The sequence below is a fragment of the Rosa rugosa genome, chromosome 7 (genome assembly GCF_958449725.1).
Source record: "Rosa rugosa chromosome 7, drRosRugo1.1, whole genome shotgun sequence".
Classification (NCBI taxonomy): Eukaryota; Viridiplantae; Streptophyta; class Magnoliopsida; order Rosales; family Rosaceae; genus Rosa; species Rosa rugosa.
Window position 1 is genome coordinate 2,714,192 of NC_084826.1, and position 23,879 is coordinate 2,738,070.

The window sequence follows — 23,879 nt, forward strand, 5'->3', positions numbered from 1 at the left end:
AGATAAAATACTTGGGTTTAATGAAACTGCAACTAAAGAGTTGCCTTCATCAATTTGGTCTCTTAAAAAACTTGCTAAACTGAATCTTTCTAGCCGTACAGGCATTAAGAATCTTCCAAGAAGCCCTAGGAAGCTGAAATGCCTGGCATTTTGTGAGTGTGTATCTGCGGGATCATTTCAGTCGTACTGCAAGATAGCAAACAGCTTGTGAGGCTCCCAGCCAGCATCTATGAGTTAAAATCTCTGAAGAACTTGATCTCTCTGGTCGCTTTAGAATCAAAAAGTTCCCAGAAGTCTTGGAGGTAATGGAATGTCCCGAGTTTCTTCGAGTACATAATTAAGAAATTGTAGGGGTACCCTCGTCAATTGAAAATTTTGTTGGGCTTAAAACACTAGAGATATCTTCATGTGGAAGCCTTGAGTGTGTCCCCAACAGCAACTACAATTTAAACGTTCTTGGGCATTTCTCAGTGACTTACAGGCTGCTTGAAACTGAAAAGATTGCCTCCCATGTCAGTGATTTTGTGCCCTTTGATATCTCTAGACCTCAGTGATTGCCAATTGTTAAAAGAAATCCCTTATGGCCTCATTAGCTTAACCTCATTGCAAAGGCTAAATCTAAGTGGAACCATGATTCGGACCATCAATCCAACAATCAAACATGCGTCTGGGCTCAAGTATCTGAACATAAGTAACTGCAAGCGCCTTCAATCTTTGCCAGAGCTCCCATGTCTTCCCACTTTGGCGGCAAATGGCTGCCCGACACTGAAGACGGTGTCATATCCAATGACTGCACCCACACAAGATTTGATTCAGAGCCATTCATTTTGTGCTTCTATAAATTTGGATGAGAATACAAGAAGCAACATGATGGATGATGCCCGGCTCAGAATTGTGCGAATGGCCGGGAACTGAGATCTCAAAGTGGTTCAGCTGTGAAAAAGAGGGATCTTCAATAAAAACCAAGCTTCCTCTGCACTGGTCTGATGATAAAAACTTCTTGGGATTTGCTCTGTCGGCTGTTTTGCCATTCTATACAGCATATTCTGTCACACTTCAATGTGAATGCAATCTCACAACCAATAATGAGCGAAGCCATCAACTTACTTTATTTCATTCTCATTCCCATAAAGCCAGGCTTGATGGCCTCGAGGATGAACATTCAGATCACCTGTCAATGGTGTACAGATCCCTTTCCAGATACAGCGAAATGGTCCACCGAAGTTTCTTTTGACTTCTCTGCTAAACTTGATGGTCAGTTCATTGAGGTGAAAAGGTGTGGTGTGTGCTTTTTGTATGCCCAAGGCCAGGATCATGATTCTCTGAAATTTGGAGTCATTGATACAGAACAAGCTACTAGTGGAATTGGAACTTCCAGTGAGTCTGAATCTGGTGAAAGTGAAACTTCTAGTGAGTGTGAATATAGTGAAAGTGAACTTTTACTTTTGGAGAGATTTCTTTCAATGATGCTCGGAAGTTTATCATTAAATAAAATCCCAAAAACAAGGTGTTTGGCGCAAAAACCAGTTGGCTTGCAAACTGTCTCTTTTGAGCGTGTGCGCAGGCGTGCCAGCACCGTGGGGTGCAGTCGTCGGGGTTGTCCCTTGACCTGACTTCTTCTTCAAGCGTTGTGGACGAGGAGAGCACCAACCTCGTCACAGGGTTCTTCTCTAGCCTTCCGGAAAAGGACTTTCTGCCTTACGAATAAGGACTTTGGGTGTGATCTCTTCGCGTCACCGAATCGATACTTAACTTTGTCGGTTAAGCAGAGCAATCACTGGGAAGTTTGGAGAAAGCACGGGTTGCGCTAAAGCGTGACTTTAGCTTCGCTGGGTTGCGAGGGCGTTACCCTTGCTTCGCTGGAAGTAACGGTGGCGGTTGCGCTCGCAGTCGGCTCCTGGGGAGACTAGGACTGGAAGTACGGTCGCCGGGTTGATCTGGTGATGCTTAACAGTCGGCTCGTGGAGAGACTGGGACTGGCTCGCGGTCACCTGGGTTCAACGAGGTTGAAGGTTTGCTCCGGGGAGGCTTTGTAATCGCTGGGATTGATTGATTTCAGAGAGGTGTTTTTTTTTCTGTATCGTCATTAGCCTCTATATATAGGCTGCTTGCAGATTCTCCTTCCAATAAGGAATGAAATACTATATTTTAGGCCACAGTTATTGACCTTTGAATCAAATCAAAACTCTTAATAGTTTTGATATCTATCGTTAAGTAATGATATTTGCCTCTGTCATCGCTAGAATATAGGCAAGAGTTAATAGCCTCTTGGAGTCCTGGACGTAATCGCTGGATGCGAGCAGTTTGATATGCATTAATTGCATATATATCTCTTCGCGACTTCTTTAATTGCATGCAAATATATCTTCACGACATTCCATGCGAGCACTCTTATCTCCATGCAATTAAAGATGATAGCTTCCTTAATTGACCCATCTGCCATGCAATGAACAATATATATATTCCTTGAAGTCTCCCACGTCCAGCCACCATCAATTGCATGGGAAAGCTTAGCTGGTGGCCCACCTTGACTCCATCCTTAATTGATCTTCTACCATGCATGTATATATGTGTGAAATAGCCACGTATTGGCCTTGATTCATGCAGCTTGTATATATATATTCCTCAGTTGGCCCACCACCTAGCAATCATATATACTCTTTGATTATTGCAATTAAGGTGGTTGATTCCTTCTCCAACTGTTCGCGTGCTCACAGAGTCTTGACAATCAAGCCAAATAAATTACCATTAACTATCAAATATTGATAATTAATAATAAATCAATGAATATCCAGATTTGCTTCAAACTTGCTTGGCCTCTAAGTAGGCTTTATTTAGCCTCTAAACGATATATTTCAAACTTATCGAAAATAAATATCTTGGGCCACGGATATTGGCCCGGTTCTCTTCGAGTCCCCCTTATCGGGAAAAAATGTTATTTTGGGTTCAAACACAAGGTTTTCGCAACTGCATAATGGAATATTTGTTTGCAGCTGTCTTTCACAACTACATTTCTACATTCTGTAATTTAATTTTTCTTTGTTCTGTTTGGACTTTTGTACAGATGTCCTGGAACTTGAATTTTGTTATGAAGTAATCATCTGTCTCTGAACCGTCAATCTATTTATCGACTTGTAATCAGTGTCTTATGATATGAAATTTACCTCTGCTGAGGTATTTCCTTCATGAAGTAGCACTGACGATCAGATGTTCTTTTTTCATCTTTATAATTTGTAATTTATGTCTCACACGATTTTTTCTATTTTCCCATTTTCATGTATTTCTAGTAAAATTGCAATTTTGACTCCAAAAACTTGTTTCTAAAGAGATCCCATTAACTCAAATGATAACTGGTATATGCCCAACCAGATGACCACAACTCGCAACCAAACCCAAGGACCTGAATAATTTACAAAGCACCAAATATATATCAAGATATTGAAGCCATTCCTCTTGTAGTTAGGAGTCCTAAGGAAAAGCACTTATCCATTCCCTGTGTAACGGAAACCATGTATTATTAATTATTAATTATTCTGTTATTATTGTTATTATTAATGCTGGAAAAATCTGACCTATTAGAACATGAAAAATACGTTAAGGTCCACATATGAATATACGATACAACTACACATGAATAGAGACAAACAAGCTATTGGATTAGGAGAATCGGCCCATCAAAGCCAACTGCAACCCAACTCGGTCTCTAATCGCGATTTCCTGTCTCAAGAACCAGTCAGTAGTCACTTTCTTCTCAGCAAAATTTACTAAAGCCGATGAGCTTATTGCTGTTACCGCTAACCTAATAGGTACACTTCTCAGCCAGGGGCGGATGGAAGTAGAAGGCTATATGGGCTCAAGCCTAGACAATATTTTAGGCCAAAAACCCTTAAGTATATATATATCTATCTTTAGCCCATACCAGCTCGTGTATTCCCAGTCTCCCACAGCAGCTCACAGCCGCACACTACTCAGTAGGTCAGATTTGTGTGTTTCGATGGAGCCTCATACTACTTATCTTCGAAAGCGAAATGCCTTAAGCAATCCACACCAAATTCCCTTCTTGTGGAAAATCTCACCCCTTGTTGTCCAGTAGCCTCAGTCTGCGACGCAGACCAAGGAATCTCCAAAGCAACAAGAGCCTCACACTACTTATCTTCGAAAGCGAAATGCCTCAAGCAATCCACACCCAAATTCCTTTCTTGTGGAAAATCTCACCCCTTGTTGTCCAGTAGCCTCAGTCTGCAACACAGACCAAGGAATCTCTAAAGCAACAATCTTTCTTTCGATGGAGCCTCACACTACTTATCTTTGAAAGCGAAATGTCTCAAGCAATTCACACCCAAATTCCCTTCTTGTGGAAAATCTCACCCCTTGTTGTCCAGTAGCCTCAGTCTGCGACGCAGACCAAGGAATCTCCAAAGCAACAAGAGCCTCACACTACTTATCTTCGAAAGCGAAATGCCTCAAGCAATCCACACCCAAATTCCTTTCTTGTGGAAAATCTCACCCCTTGTTGTCCAGTAGCCTCAGTCTGCGACACAGACCAAGGAATCTCTAAAGCAACAATCTTTCTTTCGATGGAGCCTCACACTACTTATCTTTGAAAGCGAAATGTCTCAAGCAATTCACACCCAAATTCCCTTCTTGTGGAAAATCTCACCCCTTGTTGTCCAGTAGCCTCAGTCTGCGACGCAGACCAAGGAATCTCCAAAGCAACAAGAGCCTCACACTACTTATCTTCGAAAGCGAAATGCCTCAAGCAATCCACACCCAAATTCCTTTCTTGTGGAAAATCTCACCCCTTGTTGTCCAGTAGCCTCAGTCTGCGACACAGACCAAGGAATCTCTAAAGCAACAATCTTTCTTTCGATGGAGCCTCACACTACTTATCTTTGAAAGCGAAATGTCTCAAGCAATTCACACCCAAATTCCCTTCTTGTGGAAAATCTCACCCCTTGTTGTCCAGTAGCCTCAGTCTGCGACGCAGACCAAGGAATCTCCAAAGCAACAAGAGCCTCACACTACTTATCTTCGAAAGCGAAATGCCTCAAGCAATCCACACCCAAATTCCCTTCTTGTGGAAAATCTCACCCCTTGTTGTCCAGTAGCCTCAGTCTGCGACGCAGAGACCAAGGAATCTCCAAAGCAACAATCTTTCTTTCGCTTTCTCGTAAACAAGGTATGAAACTCTATCGATCTCTCCTGTTTTGAATTTTTGATACATCTCTGTTCTTCTTCCTGCTCTGTTTTTCCCAATGGGGTTTTTTTAAAGAAATCGCAGAAGGAGAAGCTCGCCAATTCTGTTTGCTACCAGTGGCGGATGTAATTGTGAGTTGGGCTTTTGTGTATAAGTTGAGGATTGGGATTGTTGGGACTGCTCTTACTATTGGTTTTGCTTGGTGAGTTGGGGGCTATCGGTTTTGGGTTTGTTTGTGTACACTATTTCTGGTGGGTGTTCGGAAACATCAAACAGGGACTGGTTTTTCAACTCAAGCAGTCAAGCTTTTGTTGGGCTTTGGAATTTCTTGATGCTTTCTTTGGCTTCTGATTATGTTGTGATTATTTTTTATTTAAAGATGTGCATTTTGTGTTGCAGATTTGAGAATTTTTTTAGAGTTTTGGTGATAGTGTCTGGGTTTATGCAAAAAAAAATAAAAAAATAGTAGTTGTTCTAATTAGTCTAGACAAGTCTCAAATCCTGGATCCGCCACTGTTCTCAGCTTCTATGTCTCTCTATGTAAATATTCACTTGGATGTCTTTATTTTTATTCACTGATTTGTTTCTCTGTTTCTCTTGTTATTGCGTTTACGAACACTGCATTCGTTCCGACTTATAAGCAAGAAAATTTGGCAATGCTGTGAATATCCAATTTGCAATATAAACTGATTAGATGCTATATATTTCTCATTGACCACTCTGTTTATCTTGTATTTTCCACATTTCATTCTGTGAAAGTTCGTATAAAATGAGAAAAAATTTAGGATCTGCAAATGGAGAATGTAACCATTAGTTTTGCTTGAATATAATATATACGCTCTTAATTGCTTGAATATGATCAGAATTGATGTGAAAGCAAATGATATCCGGCCCATAAAACATGATGAGTGACACTGTGACACCAACTATACGGAATACATTAAGCACTGTGGGTAGTTTTTTTTTTTTTTTGGTCGAAGCACTGTGGGTAGTTTGAATTATTGAAATATATCGTAAAGAAAGTGGCTGGAACTTCACTCAATTTTTTTTGATATGTCTCTGCTGACATCTATGTGCCAACAGTTTTGATTCATCGGATAAGAATGCTTAAGTTTGTGCAATTATACATCAACCTACACATTGACTTTTAGATCAGCTCAATCTCTATGGATTCCTCCTTCTCCAACAGCCTCATCTGTGTTGTTTCCACATGCAAGTGCTTATTATCATATAAAGCTCTGAACAACTTCATTTTATATGTTCCAGAAAGTCAATAGTTGCAGTCACAGTCACCCTTTGTTTAGTTTAAGTTATTGAAAGATATTTTAACGAAAGTACTTGGAACTTTTCTTCAGTTTGTCCCAAGAGATAAGAAGTTCCTAATTTTTTGCAAATCAAACCTGAACTTGAAAACTGATCAGATCAGCGTGATCTATCTGTGTTCAATCTCTCTTCGGACAGACTGATCTACTTTGTTTCCCCTTACTTGTTTCAGTTGTTTGCGCAGAACTTGTAAGTGTTTTTTTTATCGTTTATCATATATGTTTCTAACTCCTTAGTCTTGTACTCTTGTTTTGAAATTTTGTTCTTTCTAATCACAGAGCTAAGTAACCATCTTTATTTATTTTTGGCAGGTCGATCACCATTTTCAAATTAATTAGACTCGGGAGATCTTTTGGTCCCAAGGAAGCGTGCTTTTACTTGTGGATCTGCATATTTTGCAATATGGCTTCCTCTTCTGTTTCTTCTTCTGTCATTCCCCCAAAAGAAAAGTATGATGTTTTTCTCAGTTTCAGAGGCGCGGATACTCGCCAGACTTTTACCAGCCATCTTTTTGCTGCTTTGATACGGTGGAAAGTGAAAACCTTCATTGATTACGGACTGGAGAGAGGAGATGAAATTGGACCCGCCCTTCTAAAAGCAATAAAAGAATCAAGGATTTCCGTGATCATTTTCTCGAAAGACTATGCTTCTTCCGCATGGTGCTTGGAAGAACTTGCTTGTATACTGGAATGCATGGAAAAACATGGACAATATGTTATACCTATTTTTTACGAGATAGAACCATCACAAGTGCGCTACCAGACCGGAAGTTATGAGACTGCATTTGCTCAACATGAACAATGGTTGAAGGACCACAAGACGGACAAGGTGGCCAAGTGGAAGGAAGCTTTAGTAAAAGCAGCTGGCCTATCTGGGTCAACTTCAAAAAAATTTCGGTAACTCTCTAACTTGTACAAATTTCTGCTTTTGACTAATGGATTAAAGTTAGAAGAAGACGTTGTATGAATAACTATTAATTACCTGTACTTGGTCATTTGTGGTAGGGATGATTCCGCTTTAGTTGAGCAAGTCGTCAAAGATGTGTTGGCTAAATTGAATCGTGAATCATCAAGCGATTTAACTGGTTTGATTGGAGCTGAAGACCGCATTAAGAAAATTTTACTGGAATTAGACATCATCCCAGAAGATGTTCGTGTTCGCTCTGTAGTTATTTGGGGTATGGGTGGTATCGGCAAGACCAGGCTTGCTGATGCTGTATATCATGGACTTTCTTCTCAATTCGACGCTCGCTGTTTTCTTGCAAATGTTAGGGAACGATCAGGTACCAAAGGAGCTTTCTCTCCTGAGCTGTATCTTTTGCGAGATGAACTTCTTAGACAATTACTAGGAGACAAGAGTTTAACTATCCATACTCGAACTATAGGTGCCGTTGACAAAGAGAGGCTCCGCCGTACAAAAGTCCTTGTTGTTCTTGACGACGCGAACCATTCAAGCCAATTAACATTTTTAGTTGGAGAAGTTCCATTTGGCCCAGGAAGTAGAATAATTATAACAACTCGAGATATGCAACCAGTTAGGAAGACTCTACTAGTGAAGGAAGTAGCTGGCCATGATGTTAAGATATACAAGGCGGAGGAATTAAATGATGTTGAGTCTCTTCAACTCTTCCATTCAAATGCTCGCACACATTGTACAGAAAATCCCGAACTTTTAGCGCAGGTGGCAGATCATGCTGCAGGAGTTCCATTAGCCCTTAAAATTTTGAGTTCATTATTCCTTCACTGCGAGAGCAAAGAAGAACAGGAACTGTTGTGGGAGAAATTGAAAAAGTTTCCTGATGATGACCTTCAAAATGTGTACAGAGCAAGTTTTGATGGATTAAAAGGAAATGAGAAGGAGATATTCCTTGATATAGCATGTTTTCACAAAAAGGAGAAGCTCTGTGATGCAAAAAGAATGTTAGCTGCCTGTGGTTTATTTCCGGATATTGGAATTAAAATTCTCACTGATATGTCTCTCATATCAATCAAAGACAACTGCATATGGATGCACAATGTGATCCAAGAAATGGGTTGGGAGATAGTCCGGGAAGAATGTACTGAAGAGCCAGGAAAACGCAGTAGGTTGCACAATGGTGAGGACGTCTGTCATGTATTGAAAAGGAATATGGTAAGAGCTCAATGCCTTGACTTTTCTTTTGACAAAGCTTATGAATTTTCAGTGGATAAAATAACTAGCTAGAAGATACTATTTTCTAAAAAACTAGTTAGATGGATGTCCAGAAATTACAGTAGTTTTGAGGCTTTCTTTTCTTTTCTTTTTTCTTCAGGGAACTGCCAAAGTACAAAGCATTTCCAGCAAGAATTGTGTTAACACACTAATGTTGGATCCTCAAGCTTTCACAGGGATGCATAACTTAAGATTCCTTATGCTAAGATTTATACGTCTTGATGACAAGGCAAATCTAGAGCATCTGCCTGATGCCCTTCAATATCTCTTTTGGCATAGTTACCCCTTGAAATCTTTTCCATCAAAGTTTTCTCCAAACAATCTTGTTGAGCTTCATATGCCCTGGAGCAAACTCAAGAGACTTTGGAATAAAGGCCAGGTATGCTTAAGTTAGTATTTAAATGCATTAAATATAGTGCATGGAAAAGTTATTTGTTCGGGTTTTAGTTATTCTTAATTGCCTTTTCTCTTTAATTTGTTACAGAATCCTAAGAACTTGAAAAGGATCGATCTTAGTCACTCCATGGACCTGGCCGATGTTGGAGAGCTGTCAAATAGTGTAAAAATTGAGAGTATAAATCTTGGAGGCTGTAAAAGTTTGGTTCAAGTTCCGGATTTGTCAAAGTGTGTATACATTAAGAGTATAAATCTCCTAGGCTGCGCAAGTTTGGTTCGAGTTCCAGACCTGTCAAAGAGTGTAAACATTGAGAGTATAAATCTTCAATACTGTGATGGTTTGGTTCAAGTTCCTTCATACTTTCAAAACTTCACAAGGCTTACTCATTTGAATTTGGGAAATTGTTGGAAGAATAGAGTTCTACAGAAGATACCAAGCAATATGGAATTCTTACATTTGGGTCATACTGCTATAGAAGAATTGCCTCCATCAATTTGGTCTCTTGAAAAACTTCTTATATTGAATCTTCGTGACTGTTCCGCCATTAAGAATTTTCCAAGCAGTCCATGGAAGATGAAATCCCTCACTCATCTTTTGTTGAGCGGGACAAACATAGAAACAGTGCCCTCATCGTCATTCATGTGTATGACGGGGATCATTTCACTTGAGCTGAGAGATTGTCAACACCTCGTCAGTCTCCCAACCGACATTTGTAAGTTGAAATCTCTTGAGAGACTTGATCTCTTTCGTTGCCGTCGTTTCACAAAATTTCCGGAAATTGCGGAGCCTATGGAACATCTGCAGTATCTTAATTTAAGTGGGACGAAAATTGAAGAGCTGCCGTCATCGGTTGGGAATCTTGTTGGGCTTAAGACATTAGATTTATCTGACTGCACAAGCCTTGAATTACTCCCAAACAACTTCTACAATTTAAACCTTCTCGAGTGGTTCTCACTTCGCAACTGTGTTCAGCTAAAAAAATTGCCTCTCTCGTTCATTTTGTGCTCTTTGATAAATCTAAACCTCAGTGGCTGCAAATTGTTAGAAGAAATTCCTGATTGCATTACTAGCTTTCCCGCATTGCAAGTGTTAGATCTAAGTCACACCATGATTGAGACCATACCTCCCAGCATCAAACAAGTTTCAAGGCTCAAGCATCTGTTCCTAAATGGTTGCGAGTGGCTTCAATCTTTGCCAGTGCTCCCATGTCTTCTGAAAAAGTTGGTTGCAGATGAGTGTACGAGACTTAAGACAGTATCAGTTTCAGTGACTGCACAGACGGAAGGTTTGGATCAAATTGTTTCTGGGAAAAAGAGGTCCGAGAGACATACATATTATGGTTGCGATAATTTGGATAAAAATGCAAGGAGCAACATAATGGATGATGCACACTTCAGAATTATGCGAATGGCAACTGCTTGTAATCTTGTAAGTCTCTCTCTCTCTCTCTCTCTCTCTCTCTCTCTCTCTCTCTCTCTCTCTCATATGTTGATTTTATATGGTATGTACCTGCAGAAACGTTTATCATCTGGTAAAGTAGAGTTAATGGGTCCGGGAAATGAAATTCCAAAATGGTTTAGCTGTCAAACGGAGGGATCTTCAATGAATATTAAGCTTCCTCTGCATTGGTCTGATGATTCAAACTTCTTGGGTATTGCTCTCTGCTCTGTTTCTGCAATCCATGCATATTCTCTCTCTCTCGGGTGTCAATGTGAGATGATTCTCAAAACCAACGGCGGTGAAACCCATAGTGTCAATTTGGGAACTACAGGGGACTTCCGGAACTTCCAGAATACGGACCCGATGGCTGAACCAGATCAACTTTTGGTGTGGTATGATACAGTCCCTGTAATTTCAGATGAAGCAAAATGGTCTGTGGAAGCCTCTTTTCACTTCTATACAGTACTCGATGGTAAACGGTCAAATAACGTGAAAAGGTGTGGGGTCTGCTTTCTGTATGCCCAAAGCCAAGATGATGATGCTCCGAAATTTGAAGTCATTCGAACAGTTCCCTCGTTATCATTCATGTGTATGACTGGGACCATTTCACTTGACCTGAGTTATTGTGATCGCCTTGTCAGTCTCCCAGCCGACATTTGTAAGTTGAAATATCTTGAGAGACTTAATCTCTCTGGTTGCCGTAGATTCACAAAATTTCCGGATATTGTGGAGCCTATGGAACATCTGCAGTATCTTAATTTGAGCGGGACGAACATTAAAAAGCTACCCTCAACGATTGGGAATCTTGTTGGGCTTAAGACGTTAATTTTAACTTTCTGCAAAAGCCTTGAATTACTCCCAGATAGCTTCTACAATTTAAACCTTCTCGAGTGGTTCTCACTTGAGGGCTGTGTCAAGCTGGAAAAATTGCCACTCTCGTTCAACAATTTAAACCTTCTCGAGTGGTTCTCACTTGAGAGCTGTGTCGAGCTAGAAAAAATGCCACTCTCGTTCAGTTTGTGCTCTTTGATAAATCTGAGCTTCAGAGGCTGCATATTGTTAGAAGAAATTCCCGATTGCTTCAATAGCTTTCCCGCATTGCAAGTCTTGGATCTCAGTGAAACCATGATTGAGACCATACCTCCCAGCATCAAACAAGTTTTTGGGCTCAAGTCTCTGCTACTAGATCAGTGCAAGCGGCTTCAATCTTTGCCAGTGCTCCCATGTCTGCTAGAAGAGTTCTATGCAAGAGATTGCTGGAGACTTAAGACAGTGCCAGTTTCAGTGACTGCACAGGCACAAGGTTTAGATCAAGTACTGTCTGGGTATAGGTACGAGACCCATTCATTTGTTGGTTGCGTTAATTTGGATAACAATTCAAGGAGTAACATAATGGATGATGCACACATCAGAATTATGCGAATAGCAACTGCGTGTAATCTTGTAAGTCTCATTTATTTGAAATCAGAGCAGTAGACCTCTGCTCTTTCAGTAATCATGCTTTCACGAGTTTACTAACCATGATGTTTATATATGGTATGTACCTGCAGAAACGTTTATCATATGGTGATGTAGAGGTAATGTGTCCGGGAAATGAAATTCCAAAATGGTTTAGCTGTCAAACAGAGGGATCTTCAATGAATATTAAGCTTCCTCTGCATTGGTCTGATGATTCAAAATTCTTGGGTATTGCTCTCTGCTCTGTTTCTGCAATCCATGAAGATCTCCATCATCCCGAGTATCAATGTGAGATGATTCTCAAAACCAACAATGGTGAAACCCATAGTGTCAATTTGGGAAGTGAAGAGTGCTTCGGGACTATGCTCCTGTGGGGTCAAGAAGATGACGTGTCCGTGTGGTATAATAAAGTCCCTGCAATTTCAGATGAAGCAAAAATGGTCTACGGAAGCCTCTTTTGACTTCTATAGAGACGACGATGGTAGACGGTGGAATAACGTGAAAAGGTGTGGGGTCTGCTTTCTGTATGCCCAAGGCCAAGATGATGATGCTCTGAAATTTGAAGTCATTCGTCCACAACAAGTTACAACACAACAAGTGACAACACAACAAGTTACAGCAAGTGTTGCAACTTGCTTACTGTTGGTATTTTTGATTGCTTTTACTCTGTATTTGAACAAAATATAATCGAAACCACAATTTAGTTAATTTGATTAAAATTTGTAGTAGCAAATGAAGCAAGAATAGATGAACAAAAACTTAGCAAACATTGTGCTTAAGTTTCAGAGCTTGTTATCTCTCTCTGTTATGTATATCTCTATTACAGCAACTATCTCTTTCATTATATAGGGTACAAGATTAACCTACAAAATATCTAGATGAAGCATATTGAACTAGATTAGAAGTACTTTAGTTACAAAATATCTAGCTTAATCTGAGTGGAGCAAACAGTAATGCAAGTGGCTGTAAAATATATTTCACCACAACTAAGTCTTCCTTCACATCAAGTTTTCTGCAGCGAACGGACTTAATGCTTGAGCTAACAGACTTAGTTATTCAGCGAACTGTAATTCACGAACGCTACTTCTCAGTAAACTTACTTCTGTCTTTTCCTCGCAGTAAACTCACCTCGCGAACGCACTTCAGCGAACACTGTTGGAGCTTCCCATATGGTCCAGGAAAGCATTAGTTCCAACACTTACCCCACGGCCACTTTGTGGATGAAGCTAGTGGAAGTCAAATGTCTGGTCACTTTGAAAGTGGAAGTGAAACTTCTGGTAAGTACGTATGATAGTAAGAGTGAACCTTATGGTGAGTATGATAGTGGAAATGAAACTTCTGGTGAGTATGATCATCATCTTCCCGCGTTTCAGATCAGATGATCCCAATCGTGGATCGCCATGTTTAGCAATCCCATATTGAAGCGATGTTAATCCATAAAATTTCAGATGAAGCAACATGGTCTTTGGAACCCTCTTTTGACTTCTATAAAGAAGTCGATGGTAAACGGTGGAATTAGGCCTCATCAACGAGCCGGGCCTGGCTGGGCTTTATTGTAAATTAAAGGATCCAAGCTCGTCCATTTAAAGCGGGCCTTACGGGCTTTTTCGGGTCGGGCCTTGCGGACTTTATTTACAAATAAATCTTTAAAGATATTAATTTTTTTATAAACCTATATTTAGAGAAATTTTATTAACACATCCCTAAATACTTAATACACATTCTAATTTTTTTACATTTAAAATTAGATTATATGGGTAAATAAAATGGCTGAAAAGACATTAATATTAGAAAAGGAACTATAATTGGAATATGTTTAATAGCTTTTAATATTGTTATAAATTCAAGTTGAAATCTTTGTCATGAGTTCATGACAAGCTTGATTATTAGCAATTATGCATTACAAAATTCTTATGATCGTTCATATTGTTTCTTGGTAATTAATAGAAAGAAAATAAAACCTAGTATGATATATATAAACCGTAATTGGAATCTTCTTCTACCAACTTGACTACTAGCAATTTTTCATTACAAAATCCTTATGATTGTATATGTTGTTTCATGATAACTAATGGAGAGAAAATAATAACAATGTAGTTATATACCTAGTTGGGATTCTCTTCATGTGTTCTTGATTATTTTTCAATAATTTTAACTACCAGCAATTTTGAATAACAAAATTGTTAAGATTGTACAGGTCTCATGATAATATATAATTGAAAGAAGTTTTAAATAGAAAACTTTTTTTCTCTCCCTCGAGAAACCCTAAAACCCTAAAGGCCGGTCTTTTCCGCATCAATAGATCTCGTCCGGCGGGGCCCCGATCGGTGCTGGCCTCCGGCCTCGCCTTTGTCTGGGGTTTGCTGCCGGACGGGCATTCAATCTGAGTCCGAGGATCATCCATGGGTGGTTGCGTTCCGGAGAGTTTCCAGATGGCTCGACCTTCGGTTTTCTGGCCACATCTCAACCGGCGGTGTAGTTGTACTGATCAAAACCGGCGGGATTCCGGGCGGAGTGAGCTGTGTCGGCTTGATTTTGGCATGCGCTGTGGCAGCGTAGGGCGCGGCAGATTGGGTCGAAGCGGTGAGAGGTCGCGGCGGCGTAGATCGGAGCGACACGAGTCATGGCAGAGCGGGTCGTTAAGCGCGCTGGATTTGTGGCGTACGACATGTCGTCAGGAGCGCTGGATTTGTGGCGTACGAGATGTCGTCGGGGAAGATGGGCTGGGGCCAGGCCAACTTAATGGGCTTTGAAGTTGGACTATTCCTTTGGATGTTCTTAGGCCTACTATTTTGGGCTGGGGTTTGTGACTTGGTTCATAAACTCTTCGCAAGCGTACGAATCGTTGTCAAGTAAGGGAAGTATTAAAACCTTGATTATCGTACCTCGGGGATTAGGTGTTGGACCTAACCGAGGTAATTGGCGCTAGAATAACTTAAAAGCATACAATGAAAAAGTAAAAATAAAAATAAAATAAAGTAAAATAAAATATTCACAAGGCACCAAGCCTCGGCAATGCTCGGCTTAGCTCACACTAAGCCTAATCAAAGCCACTAACTTGTAGCCCAAATGAGTTATGCACAATGGAAGGTAGAATTTTGTTTGGGAGTTTTGAATTGGGAATTAACTAAATTAAATGCAAACTAAAATAAAAACAAACAACTAATTATCAAGCAAGAAATTAAATTTGGATTTTCAAATTAATGGAAATATGGGAGTGTCGGGTGATTCACACTAACTCTCTTGCAAATATCAATGCCAATTTTACAAATGCATGCATTTCCTATATGTGTTAAGTCCCGTATTTAGTACCGGTCAAGGCTACTAACCAATTATCCTTTCGGTGTATCGATTATGCCGGTTAGGGCCACAATCAACTCTCTAATTTAGGCATTACGCCGGTTAAGGCCGCAATAACTAAAATTAGAGGCCTAGAGTGCAAGATAATAGAGACCCAAGCAAACTTAGCTACAATTAAGCTAGCTAATGGTTACCACACTTAAATCCTAGATGCAACAAGACCAATAAGTTGTCAATTTATCAATCTATTCATCACAATTGCCCACAACATAATTTCAAAGGGTGACAAAGCCTAGAAACATGCTTCTAAGGACCAATAAATTCGGATTTAAAGCATACACAATGGAAATTGCATTTATTAAAAGTAAAGCATCAATATTTATACAAGATGAGTTAGGGCTTCACAACCCTAACTCCCAAAATTAAACTACTCACAACCCATTAGCAAATTCATCATCAAATACATAAGAAATTAAGAGAAATGATATAGGAGAGAGGGAACACAAGCTAGGCTCACAATTTGCTATAGGCAAACATGAACCCAACTTGAAATTAAGCCCCTACTCTTTACCAAAAGTAAAATCTCCTTGTGTTGATGAGCAATTGATGGTGTGGATAGTAAAAGCCCTTTGATTGCTCCTTCCAATTTTGAGAGAAATTGATAAGAAATTTAAAAATGGAGGAGAGAGAGTGGGGAGGTGGGTTTCGGCTGTAGAGAAGAGGATGGAGAATCTGGGTGTGTGCGGCTACTCTAGGGTTCTCCTCATGAGAATGTATATATATGAGTAGTCTCGGTCTGTTTTTGAGAGAGCAAGAAAAGTCAAGAGTTGGTGGTTAATTAGATGAAGACCACGTGTGCTGATAACTTTGGTAAGACAAGGAGATGAATGCCACGTGTCAAGAAACTAATGGCCTGAACATAAACATAGGCAACCAGCCCATAATTCCTCACGTGCTGCATGCTTATGTATTTGTTAATTAACCAATCAAACTTAATTAAGCTTAATTGCTTAATTAAGCCATCCCCAATTTTGTCCTTTTGTCGAAAGTCTTGAATTGCGCTAATTTCGTCCCATTTTCTCTCATTTCCGCAACTCCGCTTATTTTCTACAAAATAAATAAAAATAGATTAATTACATAATAATTGACATGAAGATTAGCTTAATTATAGTGTTTTAGATATAATTACACGTATATAAATGCGTGTAATCAGTTTGTTGCCCTAGGTCTTTACTATGTTTTAGCTTTGTCTTTTACAATAAATTCCTTGTATTTAGGAACCTAAGCACTGATGTGCACCCAATGTCTCTTTAGCGTCTCTGGAGTAGTACCGAAGGAGGATATCCGCTATCTCTATGTATTTGAATGTATAATGAGTAGAACTATATGTACGTACCACCTGTGGGTACTACCACTAGCTTCTTGACTGTCTATGCCCTTAAATGACAGCGGAATGGTATGTAACGGCCTATTCTGGCATGTGATGAATATATAATTTTTTAACTAAAAAAAATGATAATAATTGAAAGAAAATTAAAATTATTATGATGATTCTGATAATTAAATGCATTTAAATTCATTATGATATATACAGAATGTTGTGATTATGATAAGTTTTTTTTTTTTGATCGGAAATTAACTTCATTCATTAAAGACTACTGCAAAACACAGCACCTATCAGGGTTTACACCAAATGACTAACACTCAGACTAACATCACATATCCTCACTTCGACAAAGAGAAAAGGACGCGTCAATGGATCCAACAACCACAATCGAATTGAGCCGCTGCTCGTGCCAATCGGACCAAAATAAGTAGCACTAACTAGAATAGGTACTAACCAATAGAGCACTATTGGGCGGGCTATCCCAGGATCACCCTTTCTCCTCAACACAGGCTGATAATGAAAACCCAGCACAAAGACCAGGTAGGACTGGATCCTGACGACGAGCCAGCAACCCAAATCGATCCGATTGCCGGAAACCACGACGACTACCATAACTCTAAAAAGCATGGACTTATTTGAGATCTGACGAGCAGATCCAACAACTAACAAACTAAAGACTAACAGCAAAACCAGTAAACTAAACAGACTAAACAAAAACCCTAGCCCAAAGGCTCGGCCCAAAAGCCACTCCCCACAAGGATCCGACGCCGCAATCCACCAAGGTCGAGTCCAGTGCCCGCGCGCTCCGCCGTCCCGCCCCTCTGCACTGCCCCGCCGCCGCAGCGAATCCCACCACCACAACGTCGTCGCACCACAAAGCGGGCCACCCCAGTACCTGGACGCCAACAGAAGCAGAAACCCCAGAGAGATCAGATCCCCTCCAGGCCCGCCTCTGCCATGAGATCGAGAACCCAGCCTTCGCCAAGCCTCCAACCTCAGCCCCGCCATCGCCAAGCAACGCCAAGCCACCATCCTCTGTCGTGACACCAGAATCAGCCGGTAAATCGCACCACGCCGAGCCACCTTGACCCCCGAACCAAGAAGAAAGAAAACCGATCGGTCTTCTCTGTCCGAGATCCAGCCGCCATCCCTCCCTAGGCCAAGCCTCCGGCATAAAACTGCACCGATCATCCTCTCCCGGACCGGAACGCTACGGCAGGAGCGCCGGCGGCGTTCGGCTGGGAGAGGCACCACTCGTACTCCCTCTGTCTTTTCGCCGCGCGTGAGGCGCGTTCCTTTCAATCGTTATTTTCTTTTTGTTGTGATTGTTTTTGATTATGATAAAGTTTAGCATGATGATTTTAATATTGATTTTTTTTTTTTGAAAGGTTAATATTGATTTATATATAGTGATTTTTTATAGAATTTTGAGATTTGAGGATAATTTAGGTAGTTTGAGTGGTGTATTTAATAAATGGTGTATTAAGTAAGAGGTGTGTATTAAGTATTTAGGGATGTGCAAATAAAATTTCCCCTATATTTATATATCATATACTCCGAAGAGCAACCTCTATCAATTCAAAGAAAATGGGAAAACCGACCGTTGGATGTGATTATTACAATAAATTATGAGTGTGGTAAAAAAATTAGCCAATTTCACCATATTTTCGAATCCAATCGAATTGGTCAACCGTCGTCACTTGTATGTCTTCTTGGTTGACCGATTGCGTGACGACCGCGAAACGTGCTTATTTTTTCACATCACATTTGTAAATATTGAAGGGTGGTTCTAGTTGGACCTCCAAATTTGCTATATAGACCTCCATCATTTTTCAATAGTTATTGAACTTTGTCTACTCATATAAAAAGACATATAAGGATACAGAGAGAAAGAGAAAAGGAAAAAAAAAACTCTTCTTACCTCCCACGACAAACTAAGAACGTTTTTCTTTTTACTTTCAAGGTATGTTCTCCCTTCAATCTCCCATGCTTGGATGCGAGATGATACATTTGTAGAAATTTTTAAATTGTTATTGTTTTCTATTAAAGTCCCATATTTTGAAGATATAATTAGATAAGTTTGGCATTTATACTTATAAGCAAAACTACTCCTTATTTGTTTCAACTTTAGGAAGGGATAGATGAATGCAACAGTAACAAAAAATATTTGTAATTTCTCAGTTTGTTCTGCTACTTCCCTTAACTTTTTCTTCAAAGTTTATATCTTCAATTCTCCATGGCTTACGACACTCCAAAATGTTGGATTGATTCATAGAACCGAGGGAACCAACATCAAAGAATCTCGCTTTTAGGAAATGCTCTTCTTCAAGTTCGAACGTTAATACCCGGAAGACTCACGAGCAGCGTTAATACCTGAAACTTGACTAGTCCAAATCTGCAATTTGGTCAATTCATTCTGCTTCTTCTTCTCTTAGTTGAATTAATAGAGATAATAATAAATAAATAAATAGAACAAAAGATTGTTGAAGAATAAATTTAATTGTTCAAGGATATTTTGGTAAAATTAAGGAGGTGCACTTAGCTATTTAAGTAGTTAAACAAGTGAATTAGAGGTCCAATAAGTAGAAGAGGTCCAAATAGCAAATTTGGAGGTCTAACTAGAACCCCCCAATATTGAAAGATTAAAAACACTAAAGCACACATAATTGCATATAGAATAAACACAAAAAACATATCATTACAAAACAGAGTGCAGCAGATAAATAAACATGTCCCATGAGCCTTAATAACTTGCAGAATGACTCGTACCAGCGGATGATGAAAAGGAGGCCATTGCTCTAGAAAACAAGAACTTCTGTGATCCTCTCTTTGTTTACTCGTAACTATCTATGGGGCTAGATTTCTGAAAGCTTGTTAATAGAGAGGTCACAAGGACCTTGTTTATATAGTGATCAATGTAAATAGAGTCCTCCCCATAAGAGGCATATGAATTCTATTGAAACTGATCTACTACAATTATATCCGATGTTTATTACTTGGTTTCCAAGATATTTAGATCTCCTATTATGAAGTGTGATTCTTATCACAACATAATTATACAAGGACTAGGAAAAGTGTTCTGTCTCAGATTAATTATTTATGCAATCTATGATAAGTTATCAATCATAATGCAAATTGTATTTATGTTCAAACTCTATTCTTACAAATATTCCATCGATGGATGTGCGTGGACATAAGATAAAAATTTCAATTTTAATTACAAACATGTTGGCCTATACCAATTTTGCTCCTAAAGTTGTATGACTTGTACATTGTATTTAAATTGTTGAGATTCATTCTAAAGCAAAAATAAAGTGGAAAATGAATTTGGAGAAACCAACCGCTCGATGGAGAGATTGTAATGTTTTATGGTGGTTGTGAAAATTCCAGCCAATTTGGTTCTCGTTTCGAATTTGATCAACTAGGTCAAACTTAGTTACTTTTATAAACCTATATTTATATATCATACACTCCAAAGAGAAACCTCTATTAATTCAAAGAAAATGGGAAAACCGACCGTTGGATGAGATTATTACAATAAATTATGAGTGTGGCAAAAAATTTAGCCAATTTCACCATATTTTCGAATCCGATTGAATTGGTCAACCATCGTCACTTGTATGTCTTCTTGGTTAACCGATGGCGTGACGACCACCAAACGTGCTTATTTTTTCACAAAATGTTTGTAAATATTCCATCGATGAATGTGCGTGGACATAAGATAAAAATTTCAATTTTAATTACAAACACGTTGGCCTATACCAATTTTGCTTCTAAAGTTGTATGACTTATACATTGCATTTAAATTGTTAAGGTTCATTCTAAAGCAACCATGAAGTGGAAAATGAATTTTGAGAAACCAACCGCTCGATGGAGAGATTGTAATGTTTATGGTGGTTGTGAAAATTCCAATCAATTTGGTTCTCGTTTCGAATTCGATCAACTAGGTCAAATTTAGTTATTCTTATAAACCTATATTTATATATCATATACTCCAAAGAGCAATCTCTATTAATTCAAAGAAAATGGAAAAACCGACCGTTGGATGATATTATTACAATAAATTATGAGTGTGGTAAAAAATTTAGCCAATTTCACTATATTTTCGAATCCGATCGAATTGGTCAACCGTCGTCACTTATATATATAAACACACACACACACACACACACACACACACACACACACATATATATATATATATATATATTTGGGGAAATGCTCATTTACCCAATTTTAGCTTAAAATTTGCCCACTTGCTCCGCTAACAGTTTTTTAACCTCATTTACCCAAAACACTCTAAGGGATTATTTCCCCTTTACCCAATTAATTCTTTTTTTATTCTTTTTATTTATTTTTGGGACTTTTTTGCCCTCTCCTTCTTTCTCACTTAGAGAGAGAAGTCATCCTCCACCTTGCTAAGCTCCGGTGACCAGTGGTAGCCGCGGACTCCGGTGACTGGACTCCGGCGACCGGTGACCGGATTCCGGCAACCGATCACCTGAATCCGGTAAATAGTCGCCGAAATCTCGAATCCGGCTACCAGACTAGTGACCGGATTCCGGCGGCTGAATTTATTGCCCCCCCAATAATCATATTATTGCCTCCCAATAATCATAGCTTCGACCAATCACAGAGTGCCATGTCACCTTTGTTGTGTCATCCAACCAATCATAAAGCTCCAAAATAAGTCCATAATTTTCTGAATATATTTTTGCCGAAATATCCATGAATTAATTCTGATTTTCTTCTTTATTTTCGGCCAAAATTCCTTTAGGAATTGTAGGATGAACCTAGACTTGTTTTGGAATTCTTCTTTCCTTAAAATTCTCCCTTGAAAATCTCCATGCATATCATTCCTTGTGTGGCGTCAATCACCTTAATTTTCCACGTTATTTCCTTGTTTCTCTCTTGGCTTTTTACGGCAACACATAATTAACTCCTCCAAGAATATCTTTTTGCCCTTAAAAATCTCCCTTGATTTCCTCCAATCGAAATCTCCAATCACTCTCCTTTATTTTCACGTTGGCTCCTTTTTTTCCTCTCCCCCAATAATCATATTATTACCCTCCAATAATCATATTATTGCCCCCCAATAATCTATTGACACTATGTTATTATTTGTGGGAATTATGTTTTTGATAGCTGATACGTTTATTTGTGTTTATAGTGTGGAAATGTAGTGTACTATGTTGGTCTATTGGGGGGCAATAGAAATATTATTGCCCCCCAGTAATGTGATTTTTAGACGTCTATTGCCCCCAATAGACATTGAACTTCTCTCTATTGGCCTCCAATTGACATTCAAATCATTTTTTTTTCTTTTTTCTTTCCTTCTGCCCCTTATTTTACTTAAAAAAAAAATATATTTGGGCACCCAGAAAAATGATCTGGGCACCCACATCAAGACCGGACGCTTTTCTCGCCTACCAGGTTGTTGGACTCCGGCGAGGTAGGCCGACCAAAGTTGCTTGGTCGTCTTCAGGAGTGGATGCTGCTTCTCCAATCGGGGACCGCAGACCGGAAAGCCCAGATCCCCGAAATCGACCAGAAGTCCGGTCGCCGAAATCGACCTTGCTCGTCGCCGTCCGATCTCAACAGAGTCCTCGATCTGCGGCCTCTGAGGCGTCGTCTTCGGCCTATGCGGCGTCTTCCGGCCTCTGTGGCGTCATCTCCGGCTTATGCGGCGTCGTCCGGCCTCTGTGGAGCGCGGCAACGGGCACGGTGCGGGGGGAGAGAGAGAGAAACTGGAGGTGGAGATCGGGGGAGAGAGATAGAGAGTCTGAGGGGAGAGGGATGAGTTTCTTTTTAATTAATAGGGGTTAAAATGTCAATAGATATTAGATTGGGTAAATGGGGTTAAAAAACTGTTGGTGGAGCAAATGGGCAATGTTGATGCTGAAATTGGGTAAGTGGTCACGATATATATTGATATCAATATATGTATTATACAAAAGATTACTAATTCTGTTCCACAGCCGGTAGATCCATATCTTTCCCAATTACATTTCGTCAAGAAGGGACAGGATCAATCAATGCTATCAATAATTGAATTATTATTCATGTGGTGCAGCAAAGGATATCCTTCCTATCCTTCTTATGGGTTTCCTTTTCCTTCTAACAAATAAGATACAAGAAATGAAGAAATAGTACAACAATGTCCTGTACACCTGTAATTCATGTCAAACAGCAGGTTCTTTGTAGAAAAAGCAAATGTCACTTATTTAAAACATTAGCAGCAGCAACCTCAATACCAAAAACAATGAACAGAGCTAGTATGTATATCGGCATACAGAATCTGAAAGCCTTTACACATACGCGCGCGCGCGCCCACACACACACACATATATATATATATATATATATAGGAAAAATTACAGTTTAATTAGTACCCTGAGGTTTGGGGGTAACATCATGTCAGTCCCTGCCCTTTCAATTTGATCAGCAACACCCCTGTGCTTTCAATTTCAATCAGCCGTGTCCAAATTTTACTGTGCCGTCCAAATCAGATGCTAAATGCTGACGTGGCAGCGACAAACTCAGCTAGTGGGCCCAGATAGAGGGGTAAATTTGACATTTCACTTAATGGTTTTCTTCCTTTCTCCTCCTCTCTCTCTCAGCTCTGATGGTTTCTCTCTCTTTATCTCTTTCTCTCCTCCCTCTCTGGCCTCTCCTCCTCCTGTCTTCTCCGATCGAGCTCTCTCCTCACCTCAGCCTCCATCGCCTTCTTCTTTCTCTCCCTCCTATACTCTGCGCAGTCTTTCGACCTGGCTAGATCATACTCTTCTGGCATCTTCATCTTCGTCTTCTGGGATTTTTCAGTTTCGTTTTTCCGTTTTGGTCTCTCCCCCCAAGGAATGGATCGGAGAATGGCCAAACTGATTGGAGGTGTTTGGCTTGGGATTATCGACCTCCATAGACGACATCGGATTGGGATTGTCGATCTCCATAGACGACATCGGCTTGGGATTGTCAATCTCCATAGACGACATCGTCTGGTTCTGGCTCTTTGTTTGGCTTGGGATTGTCGATCTCCGATGTTTCTGCATTTTCCGGTGACTCCGACCACTGTTTGACTTTCATGTGGTATGAAAATTGATCCCCTCGTCATGCACTCCACTTTCTCTACTTAGTTTTTCAATTCAATCGATTTTGACTGATTTTGGTTTTGGGGTTGCTTCGGCCTC

The 23,879-nt window shown here is 39.8% G+C and overlaps 1 protein-coding gene across 1 annotated transcript; it reads left to right on the plus strand.

Annotated features, from left to right (window-relative positions):
• Nucleotides 1-4,905: 4,905 nt before the first annotated feature.
• Nucleotides 4,906-12,807, plus strand: LOC133723984 (disease resistance protein RPV1-like). The gene is made up of 8 exons (XM_062150852.1): nucleotides 4,906-5,179; nucleotides 5,282-5,399; nucleotides 6,832-7,416; nucleotides 7,525-8,650; nucleotides 8,811-9,089; nucleotides 9,195-10,535; nucleotides 10,623-11,990; nucleotides 12,098-12,807. The coding sequence occupies exons 3-8, from the start codon at nucleotides 6,923-6,925 to the stop codon at nucleotides 12,464-12,466; spliced, it is 4,977 nt and encodes a 1,658-aa protein (XP_062006836.1). The 5' UTR covers nucleotides 4,906-5,179; nucleotides 5,282-5,399; nucleotides 6,832-6,922; the 3' UTR covers nucleotides 12,467-12,807.
• The last annotated feature ends 11,072 nt before the right edge of the window (nucleotides 12,808-23,879 follow it).

Bases quoted from the DNA above. Each gene is read 5' to 3' on its own strand.
- LOC133723984 (XM_062150852.1), top strand. From the start codon at position 6,923: ATGGCTTCCTCTTCTGTTTCTTCTTCTGTCATTCCCCCAAAAGAAAAG. The intron at 7,417-7,524 runs GTAACTCTCTAA...CATTTGTGGTAG, and splicing joins TCAACTTCAAAAAAATTTCG to GGATGATTCCGCTTTAGTTG. The intron at 9,090-9,194 runs GTATGCTTAAGT...AATTTGTTACAG, and splicing joins GACTTTGGAATAAAGGCCAG to AATCCTAAGAACTTGAAAAG.